Here is an 11,153-nt window from a genome sequence, read left to right on the forward strand (position 1 = left end):
TGCTGCGGGCTTCCGGTTCCTGTCCTCCGCGCGTGTCGCTTGCGCCTCAGCAGGGTTGCAGCCATTGCGCACGGAAGCGGGTCTCGGCCGCTGGGGCGGGAGGCACAGTCATGCCCCGGTATTACGAGGACAAGCCGGAGGGCGGCGCGTGCGCGGGCGTGAAGGAGGACCTGGGCGCATGTCTGCTGCAGTCGGACTGTGTGCTCCAGGTAGCGCGGCCGGGCGCCCAGGGTGATGAAACGCCGGAACCGGGGAGGCAGGGCCCGGCGGACTTCTCCCGCTCAGCCTACGGTGGCTGTCTGGAGACGTGACTCAGTTTAATGAACTTAGGCAAATCAGCTTTCGGAGTTTCAGCTCCCTCCGGTGTTAAATTGGGGATAACGAAACCTCCCCTTTGGGTTTTTGTAAAGATAAACCATTTCGATTCAAGAAGCCTTTATTAAATGTTGCCTGCTACTCTGCTAGGTTCTGGAGCTATAAAGGAGAATAAGGCCGGTTTCTTGCGTGCTAGAAAATGTGACTAAATTACCAGAGAATTACATAAACCTGGAACATTGTATTGACTAGTAGTTTCTCCTTTCTCCGTTCAGTTGTGGCTGAATATATACTCTATTTACTTTCTCTTGGTTTGAATTTGTGTCTTAGTCGGAGTTATATACATTCTTGGATAAGTTGTAAACGTAGCAGCTCCATTTTTTTTTTTCCTACTCTTTTGTCTCTTGCTTGCACTATACTTTCCCCTCACTACAACCACGTCTTCTCAATCTGAGTGCAGAGTGGCAAGCAGTAAGGTCCAAAGTTGACTGGGGACCTGGATTCTAGCTTAGCGCCCAACTGAAACGCCAAGTGCCTTTTTCAATTACAGAAGCCTGATGAGGGGGCAGTTGTGTGCAATTATTTTTTGCAATGAGGGGGCAGTTGTGTGCAATTATTTTTTGCATTTGGAGATGTAATTTCAGAAGTTTGCTCTTACTTCAAAGGAAAGACAACCAGCCCAAAATGGACATCCATCGTAATGCTGTATCAGTGTTTCTACTGATTCGTGATTTACGTTTGGTTCACTGATTGTAGCAGTCAGCCAGACTGGCCGCCCCGTTTGTCATAAAACTTGAGTTGTTATGAATTTAGGACGTTCTCTAGTCCCTCTCACACAGATGAGGAAACTGAGGTGCCTTGTCTTCACGCCTCCCTGTGCAGGGCTGTTTCCAATCTGCTGCTTCACTGGTGCAAGTATTCAGTCAGCTCTTAGTAATGCCTGGGAAGTGGCAGGCATGATGCCAGGCCTTGGTGATACTAAGATGAGTTGGTGACAGTCACTGTCCTACATGAACTCAGTCTGATGGGAAGGACAGACATGGAAGGGGCTAAATTCCTGCAGTACGGGTTGTGTAAGCATCTAGTAAATATTTGTTTGATGATTAGATTTAGGCACAAAATGCTGTGGGAAGTGGAGAGCAAATTTTTTGCTTGGGAATTTGGAAAGTTCTCACAGAGGAGGTGACGTTTGATCTGAGTCTTAAAGGTTGAGTAGTAGGTTATCAAGTAAGAGTGGAGAATGTGGTTGAGGGGAGAAGCTCAAGAACAAGAATAACATGGGCAAGTCAGGGAGACGTGACCAGGAGAAGCTAGTGCCCTTTTGGGCCAGGGGGATAGGGAATGTGACAGAAGGCTTGAGAAGAAGGTTGTCATGTGTAAAGGCCCTTGTGTGTTAGAGTGGGGGCCCTGGATTTATCCTGACATTCAGCATCAGGAAGGCCATGGAGATGAGCAATCAAGAGAATAAAGTACACAGTGGGACTGAGGAAAGAAACTCTAGAAATGGAGGAGGATACTGAGGGCAAGAAGGATACCAAGTTTCTTTTTTGTAATAATTTATTTAGCAAACATTTTAAGTGCCAAGCTCTAATTCGGGACACACAGACGATTGGGATATATTCCCTCCTGCATGGAAATTAGATCTCCGGAAAGCTAGAAAACTAGGCAAGATAATGACCAGAACACACAGCACAGACTTTGCTTTACCCAGTTGAGTGTGTGGCCTTAATTGATGTTGGTCATTTAGGAGAACATGGTATTTATAAAAAGTACCTTAAATGGGAGTGTTTACAGTTTGTGTTAAATTCACCCTGACTTCAGGTGGAGTATAAAATGGCAGTACTGAGGCAAAACATTGAGTTTTGCAGATCCAGGACAATATCCCATCTTCTCAGATGGTGTCACTGGCAGCCTACCACTCCCCTCCTAGGGACTCTGAAGACCAAGGGACATTCTGCTGAGGTCTGTGCCCTGTATGACCACTTCATTTATGTAAGATTTAGCTCCTTGTAAAAAGAAGTTAATCTGATCTTTTGGCAGATGGATGCTGTAGTCTCTCCTTGCCAATCTTTAAACCACTGGAAAAGCTGCCTGACCTCACTCTAGGGAGGAATTCAAAATAGGTGCTGCAGTGGGAAATAGTCAAGGAACTGTAGGGCCTTGGAGAAGCTCAGGGTAATGATGATAAGGATGTCTACCCCAGTGGGGCTCGAGAGGAGAAGTAAGGAACAAGCAGATTCAAAAGGCAACTCTTGGGTAGACTTCTTAGGGTTTTATGACTCCTGGAGGATCAAAAAGATCAAAACTATGCCCAAGAAACCTCAGTCACAGGTTATCTCCTTTTTGCCTCCATTAGCAAGCTCCCAGATCTTCTGACTTCATCAGAATTACCTGGAGATGGGGGCAGAGAGCTTAAAAGTATAGATTTCAGTACCTCCCCCCCATAAAAGTATCCCATTTTGATTCTTGGGCACAGCCATGTTTGGGAATCGCTAATCTTGACCTCAGAAGGCAAATAAGCCTGGAAGTGTATTGGTTGGGATATAGGTTCAGGTACATATTACAGAAACCCAAAATAACATTGCCTTAAACAAGATAGCAAATTCTCTCTTTTGCTGTGTGTGTGCTTATAAGTAGGGCCTGGACAGCTCCTCTCAGCCTTCCGTAGACGCAGACACTGTTGATCTTGTGGTTTTAGGTGCTGTGATGGGAGACAGGATGTTATTTTCACACTCGTGATCCAAGATTGCCTAAGACATCATGGTGTGAAGTGAGGGAGGAAGACAGCCACTTGCCTTTAAGGACCAACCCAGAAGTTTTACATTTCAGTTCCTCATATTCCATTGGCTGGAACTTAGTCATATGGCCACACCTAGTTGCAAGGGTGTCTGGGAAATCTAGCCCAGCCATATGCCCCACTAGAAAGGAAGAGTTAAAGGTTAAGGGACAGCTAGCAGTCTGCCATTTGGCATGGAGGTGAAGGCGGATGAATTAACCTATCGCTCTTAGATTTGGTGTATGTAGCTGGATCTTCCCATAGGCAGGTGGCAGTATGGCGTGAAAACTTAAGAAAAAGATGGCATCTTAGATACAGTTTGGGGAAGCATCACTTTATAGTTCTAGTCTTTTGTATAGTTTTATTTACTCTCATCTGCCCTCATATCGTTCATGTGGGCAACACACATCCCATCAGCAACATCTCATGACAGAGTTTTGGGGAGGAACATAGTGCGAGGAAGCTTGCTACTCTGTTCTGATTCACTTTTGAGATTCACTTTAATGGTAGGTGACCATTAAAATCAAGAACCTAAGCAGACAGACTAGAAAGTGGCAAGATTCCAGAGGATCAGGAATGCCACAGATGTGGTACCCTGGAGTGTTTTTCACAAGTAAAAACTAGAAGTGTGACTGGCACTTGCAAGATAAAGGTTTGGAGGAGTGGGTGCAGGGTGGGGTTGAGGTGTCAGAATCTGCTTGAAGGGAAATCCCTGATGATGAAAAGCAGGTGAAATTGGGGTTACGTTTTTCCTGGTGCATGAACGCACCAGATGTTTCTATTTAAGTAGCAAGTATTCTAGGTTCCTTATTAACATCTGGTGTTCAGTACCACACTAAAAATGTTCTGATTTTAGGGCACCTAATTCTGGCTGGTGAGCTTTTAAAATTAACACTGAACAGGGTCATTTTTATTTTCAGACAAAACTGCTTGACCCATTTTACACTGAAACTCACCTTGAGTAGGAAGCATTCATCATTTTCATTTATACTGCCAAGCACTGCCTAAGGCTGTTTATAAGCAGTACATGTCTTATTTCTTCAATGAAAATAATGTTAAGGTTTTGATTCTTTTTCCTTCACAAATTGCATATCACAGTTGGATCTCATTAAACCTCAGATAATTCAGAACACTTAAGTTCAGACTACTTTTTCCAGATGTTGTTTTATATATTTGCATTCCTGGGAACCAGACCCCTTTCGCACCTGTCCCAGTCTCTCCCTCTCCACCCCCCCAGCGCTCCTCTCTGCTTTGTGATGTGCCCACACGGCCAAGCAGCATTTGTACACATACACCTTCTTTGCTACCTGGCTTTAAAAGCCTGGTCTAGGCAGGAAAAAATAACAATAAAAAAAATAAAGCCCTGTCTAGGCAGGAGTAGCTAGGATTTATTTTTTTTAACCTCCCTTTAACTGATCTAGAACCATTCTGAGTTTTTTGTTTTTGTTTTTTTAAATAAGTTAGTCCTTGAGGGTTTAGTGAATAGGCAACGTAGCAGGATAGGGCATCCAAAAAGAAATTTTGCTGCAATTCAATTTTAATCTTGCCGTTCTGAATTGTGAAGTATATTATTTGTAGATGCTTCCATGTTTCAACATACTGCTGTTGTGTTACGTTATATATACAGCAGTGTATTTCTTCAAAATATTTTAAGATCATGAAGAGGTAGTATTAAAATTTTTATTCCATATTTACCTTGAAAAAAATAACTAAATTTTAGCTCTTACCTAGTTTTGCAGTTGTTACTTTGTCAAGTCTAATTTTTAAGTTATAGTTTAAAAACTGTTATTATTTAAGAATCAGAAATAAGCATTTCTCCTGTGAGTGTTCTTGTAGCAGCGTCCTACCTTAACGGCAGAAAGGGAAAGGCTTAGTCCACTTTTCTTCTTAACCTCCTTTTGAACTTTCACTGCTTAAAGAGTTCATTCCACATCAGGCCCAGGCAGATCTTCTCTCACAAATATATGTAAGTTCTGTTCACATCTCCCTTTCCTCTTCCAATTCCACTCGGTTGTGCTTCTCAGACTAGAGAACTTGACTTTTGGGGGGTGTTGGGGTGGGAAAATGAAGAGATGCGCTGGAGGTAAAATGGCTTGCATTAAAAGGATATAACTGGAGGCTTTTTAAAGCCACTTGATAGGACCTTCCAGAACAAACCGTCCCGTTTCCCACTAGAGCAGGCCTGATTTCTCATATGCACGTGCATGCGTACACATATACCCATACTCTCTCTCCTTCTCTCACACACACACTACTTTCTTCTGTCTTGAGGAATTCTGAAGTATAAAAAAATTTAAAACCACTGAAGAAATCCCATTACTACTTTCACTTTTGCTCTTTCTCTTTCTTACCCGTAAGGAGCTAAAAATACCGGTTTCAAGATTTTTATATAAACATTTTAAAGAAAATTATCCCATGGACACTAGTGTGTTCAAGAACTGAAGTGCTCCAGAATTACTTGATACATCTTTTTATTCTATCCTGTTCTCCCTAAACATCAATAGTCAAAATGAATTACAAAATATTTTCTCATGTAATTTACTTTTTAAATTTTTTTTTTCCAAAAAGCACTGCTTTCAAAAGGAAAGTGATTTTGTGCTTTGTGAGGAAATCTGCCAGGTATTTACACTGTTTTCTGTGTCCTAGGAAGGAAAATCCCCTCGACAGTGTCTGAAGGAAGGAAACTGCAAAGCTCTGAAATACTCATTTTTTGAATGTAAAAGATCAATGGTAAGAGGTTAAAGCTTTTGAAAAGCTTATGTTAAAAATTAGCTAACTATGGAATGACCTAATAATTACAGATAGGTTGCAGTGAGATCATTCAGAAAAAAGGTTTTAGATAATATTATTTACCTATTACTTATACTTTGACACTGGAAAGAGCCTTCTAGGGAACTTCTGAGCAGATTAATAGATTCTTACAGCCTTTGTCCAAGACTCATTCACTGTTAGTCCTCCTCCAAGATGCAAACTTGCCTCATTTACTGACTTTAAAACCCTCCACCTAGCCCACCATCCTTAAAAGAGGCTGCACCGGGGCGCCTGGGTGGCTCAGTCGTTTAGCGTCTGCCTTCGGCTCAGGTCATGGTCCCGGGGTCCTGGGATCGAGCCCCGCATCGGGCTCCCTGCTCCGCGGGAAGCCTGCTTCTCCCTCTGCCTGCTGCTCTCCCTGCTTGTGTTCCTTCTCTCACCGTGTCTCTCTCTGTCAAATAAATAAATAAAATCTTAAAAAAAAAAAAAAAAAAAAAAGGCTGCACCATGAGGTTGAAGTCAAAGAACATGCAGTCATCTATGAGTAGGTGAAGATTATTAGTCCCCAGATAGCCCAGTGTTATTTAATATTTAAAGATTTCAAATACATTTGAATACTAACCCAAACAAAACTTAATTAAAAAGTTAAGTTTGCTAGAACAACACATATTGAGTGTAGTTCAGAGAAAAAAATAAATGTAACTTGGATTCTACTTGAGAAGAAAATCCTTGCTGGGACCTTAAATGGAACTTTTCTTTTTAATGCCATCTTTATTATTTTTTTTCTTGATAGCACTAACGTTTGCCTTTTTGACTGTACTGGAAACTGGTTTACTTCTGTCATGTAGTGAGACCCTTACCAAAGCTGTGTTTAATTATGTTATACAAAATTGATTTAATTGTACATTTATTTTCAGTTGGATGCCAGATCCAGATTCCGAGGAAGAAAAGGATATTGAAGCTAGTATGCTGAAACCAAAGTGAAAACAACAAGGTTTCTCTGGTCACTTACAACAGAGAAGCCCAAATAGGAGACAGACTTTTTGCTACATCTGGTGGGATGGACCAGTTTTCCCCTCCATGAACACTGCAGAAAATGGATGAGTTCTGTTTTTGGACATGTATAAACTAAATGATTCTCTTGCTCTAAGTTACTTTTGGAAGAAAAATTTAATTGAACAGCTTTGAGCTGGAAGCATCATACTGTGTTTTGGGAATTGTTAGAAAGCTCAAAAAGTGAAAAGATTGTTATTTTCCAACTTGACTCTGCAACCAAATGACACAGTTTGTACATCCTTTGTGAATATTATGAAGGCCACTGATGGGACTGAAAATTGATAACATGCAGTCGGGGGAAAAAATGTCTATTGGGAAAGTTTAGGATAAAGCTTTCTTTTAGTCAATCTGTCCTGTTTAGTTCTAAAATAAATTGTGTTTGAGTCCTTGGAGAAGAAATGCTTCATTTGCACTAATTCACTAGAGTAACAACCTCAAAGCTTTAATATTAACATCATATAATAGGCATAGCTGGATGCAGATGTCTGATTTTGTTGCCGGGGCTCCTGGCCTCCATCTTGTGACTGTTTTCCTCTGCTTCCGGCTTCATTTTTGGGCTAGTCCTGTCTCTACATAATGGGAAAGAGGCCAGGCAGCCAAAAGTACACATCCTTAAGATCTGTGATCCAAAAAGAAGAGAGCTAACCTCCTTTTCTAGGGTCCACTAATCAAATCCTACAAAAGAACTGTTATCTTCCCTGGACCACCTGCCCTTTAATTAGACCAGTCCCTGTGGGAAAAGGGAAGAGGCCCCATGATGTTGGCCAGGCTTGGGTCTTATGCACTGTAATGGGTAAACCCCAACAGAATCACACTGGATGTCTGATGGGCCTTATCCCAAAAGGAAAGGATTCAGAGCAAACTGAAACAATAGATGTTCATAGACAAAGCAGGAGTGAAAACCAGGAAATGATTGAAAAAGTTTAGAATCACAGTACTTTAATTCTGATCACTTAATACAGTCGAGAATCAAATATGAATCCAAGTTTCATCTCTCTTCAGTACTGAAAAATAATGAAGAAGCTATGCTTCTTCATACAGCCATGGTTCTTTGGAGTTCAAGTGGTCAAGGTGTTCTGTAGCTCACCTGCTTTTTTAAAGGCTTACCTGAAGTGAGAATTGCACACCGGTCCTTGTGGCAGAGTGTCACTGGGGTCTCTTGTGTGGTGTGTGTGTGTACAGCTTCTCACTGGGAAAGGGAAAATGATGGGTGGTTTTTGTTCTTCCCCCAGTAACTCCTGTATACTTATTTAAGTGCTCCAACTTTTACTAAAAGAACTTTGATAAGAAACTCAAATTATTTTATAGAACCCTCAGTTTTTAGTAATAGCTTTATTGAGAGCTTCGTTTGGAGAAATTCACATTCTGTAAGATTCACACTTAAAGCATACAATTCAGTTTTGCTTCTTTTAGTATAGTCACAAGTTTGTGCAACCATCACCACTAATTCCAGAACATTCTCAAGGGAAGCCCCATACCCATTAGCAGTTACTCCCCCATCCCCCTTCCCCCCCAGTTCCCAGCAACCATTAATACACTTTCTGTGTCTATAGATTTGCACATTAAGAACATGTCATAAAAATGGAATTATATGTGGCCTTTTGTGAATGGCTTCTTTTACTTACCGTGTTTTCAAGGTTCATCCATATGTAGCACCTCTCCATTCCTTTTTATTGCTGAATACTAATTCCATAGTATAGATAAACCACATTTTATGTAACCATTCTTTGAATTGTTTGCACTTTTGGGCTATTAAGAGTGATGCTATGAACAAGTTTTGCATGGGTATGTTTCATTTCTCCAAGGTATATACCTAACAATGGTATAACAACTCCAGTTTAACATTTTGATGAACTGCCAAACTTTTCCGCAGCGACTACACCATTTTACATTCCCACCAGCAACACGAGGATTTCGATTTGTCCACATCAGCAACAGTTGTTTTTCATCTATTTGATTATAAACATTCTACTAGGTGTGACCTGGTATCTGATTGGGACTTTGGCACTTCCCTAATGGCTACTGATGTTGAGCACGTTTTCATGTGCTTACTGGCCTTCTGTATATCTTTGGAGAAATGTCTATGAAAGTCCTTTGTCCATTTTTCAATTGCGTTGTCTTTTTATTATTGTGTTATAAGAAGTCTTTATGTATTGTGTATACAAGTTCCTTAGAGACAAATGATTGGCAGATATTTTCTCCCAAAGGTGATCTGTCTTCCCTCTCCTGATGCTGTCTTTTGAAGCACAATTATTTTGATGGATTCCAGTTTATCTCTTTTTCCTTTTGGTGCATCTAAGAAAACCACTGCCTAATCCAAACTTACAGAAATTTATTCCTGTTTTCGTCTAAAAACTTTATAGTTTTAACTTTCATCTAGGTCTGTGATCCACTTTGAAACTTCTGATACCTTTATTAGTAACTATATATTTTAATTTTTATTTGTGGTAAAATACACATAATGTAAAACATACAATCTTAAGCATTTTTTTTTTAAATTTTTATTTATTTATTTGACAGAGAGACAGCGAGAGCAGGAACACAAGCAGGGGGAGTGGGAGAGGGAGAAGCAGGCTTCCTGCCGAGCAGGGAGCCCGATGTGGGACTCGATCCCAGCACCCTGGGACCATGACCTGAGCCGAAGGCAGACGCCCAACGACTGAGCCACCCAGGTGCCCCAATCTTAAGCATTTTTAAGTATATAGTTCAGTAGTGTTAAGTACACTCACCTTGTTAATGCAGCCAATCTCCGGAGCTCATTCATCTTGCAAAACTGAAACTATACACCCATTAAACAACTCCCCATTACCCGGTACACCCAACCCCTGGCAACTGCCATTGTACTGATGTTGAGCATCATTTCATGTGTTTGTTGGTCTTTTGTAAACCTTCTTTGGAGAAATGTCTATTCAAGTTCTTTGCCCCTTTTAAAATAGGGCCGTCTGCTCTTCTGTTGTGGGGTTCTAGGAGTTCTGTGTATATTCTAGATATTGGACCCTTAGTGGAGAGGATCTGCAGGTATTTTCTCTCATTTCACTCTATTGATTGTGTTCTCCATGTTGATGCAGTTTTAGATTTTGATGTAGGCCAGTGTATCTGTTTTTACTTTTGTTGCTTGTCGTTTTGGTGTCATATCCAACAAATCATAGCCCAATCCAATGAAGTTCTTCCCCTAAATTTTCTTCTAGGAATTGTACAGTTTTAGTTCTTACATTTAGATCCTTGATCAAGTTTGAGTTGATTTTGTATATGCGGTAAGGTAAGGGTCCAGTTTCATTCTTTTGCATGGGGATATCCAGTTTTCACAACACCATTTGTTGAAAAGACTGCCCTTTGCTCATTGAATGGTCTTGGCATCCTTATCGAAAATCATGTGACCATATATGCTAGGGTTTTCTTCTTTTCCATTGGTCTATATATGTCTGTTTTTATGTCAGTGCCACACTGTTTTGATTACTGTAGCTTTGTAGTAAGTTTGGAAACCAGGAAGTGTGCAACCTCCAATTTTGTTATTTTTTTATGATTTTGGCTATTCCGGTCCCTTGAGATTCCAGATGAATTTTACGATAGATTTCCCTATCTCCGCAAAAGACACCATTGGAATTTTGATAGGGAGTACACTGAATCTGTACATTACTTTGGATAGTATTGGCATCTTAACAATACAGTCTTTCAGTCCATTCACATGGATGTCTTTCCATTTATTGGTGTCTTCTGCAACATTTTGTAGTTTTCAGTAAGACTTTTGCCTCCTTGATTGGATTAATTCCAAGTATCTTAATCTTTTTTATACTATTGTAAATGGAGTTGTATTCTTAATTCTCTTTTCAGATTGTTTATTGAATAATGATGGGTTAACATTTAATTTTTATTGTTAAAATATGACATATAGAAAAGTGCAGAGGGTATATAGTGTTAACAAATAACTACAGAGTGAATCATCATGTATCTACCATCCAGATAAACAGGACCTTGTGTGAACCCACTGTGAATCCTCAGAGACCCTGCTGCTCACCCCCACTGTCCTGGTGTTTGCCTCACTCCGCTGCTCTTGTTTGCTCTCTCCTTTGAGCCTGTTAGATCTGGCTCCTTGTCATTATTTAGAATGATGAATTATATAGAGAGACAAAAGCCACATGATCTAGCAGTGAGAGGAAAAATTTCAGTTGAACACCCCCCCACCCAAACAGTTATCTTTTCATTCAGTAAACACTGTTGAGTGACAGGCATTACATTTACCATTGTGAACACAAAA

The 11,153-nt window shown here is 40.6% G+C and overlaps 1 protein-coding gene across 1 annotated transcript; it reads left to right on the top strand.

The window, feature by feature from the left end:
- Positions 1 to 13: 13 nt before the first annotated feature.
- COA5 (cytochrome c oxidase assembly factor 5) lies at positions 14 to 7,297 on the top strand. The gene is made up of 3 exons (XM_081832013.1): positions 14 to 209; positions 5,738 to 5,821; positions 6,760 to 7,297. The coding sequence occupies exons 1-3, from the start codon at positions 111 to 113 to the stop codon at positions 6,799 to 6,801; spliced, it is 225 nt and encodes a 74-aa protein (XP_081688139.1). The 5' UTR covers positions 14 to 110; the 3' UTR covers positions 6,802 to 7,297.
- Positions 7,298 to 11,153: the final 3,856 nt, after the last annotated feature.

The sequence above is a fragment of the Leptonychotes weddellii genome, chromosome 10, assembly GCF_054177405.1.
Source record: "Leptonychotes weddellii isolate Sample4059 chromosome 10, ASM5417740v2, whole genome shotgun sequence".
Classification (NCBI taxonomy): domain Eukaryota; kingdom Metazoa; phylum Chordata; class Mammalia; order Carnivora; family Phocidae; genus Leptonychotes; species Leptonychotes weddellii.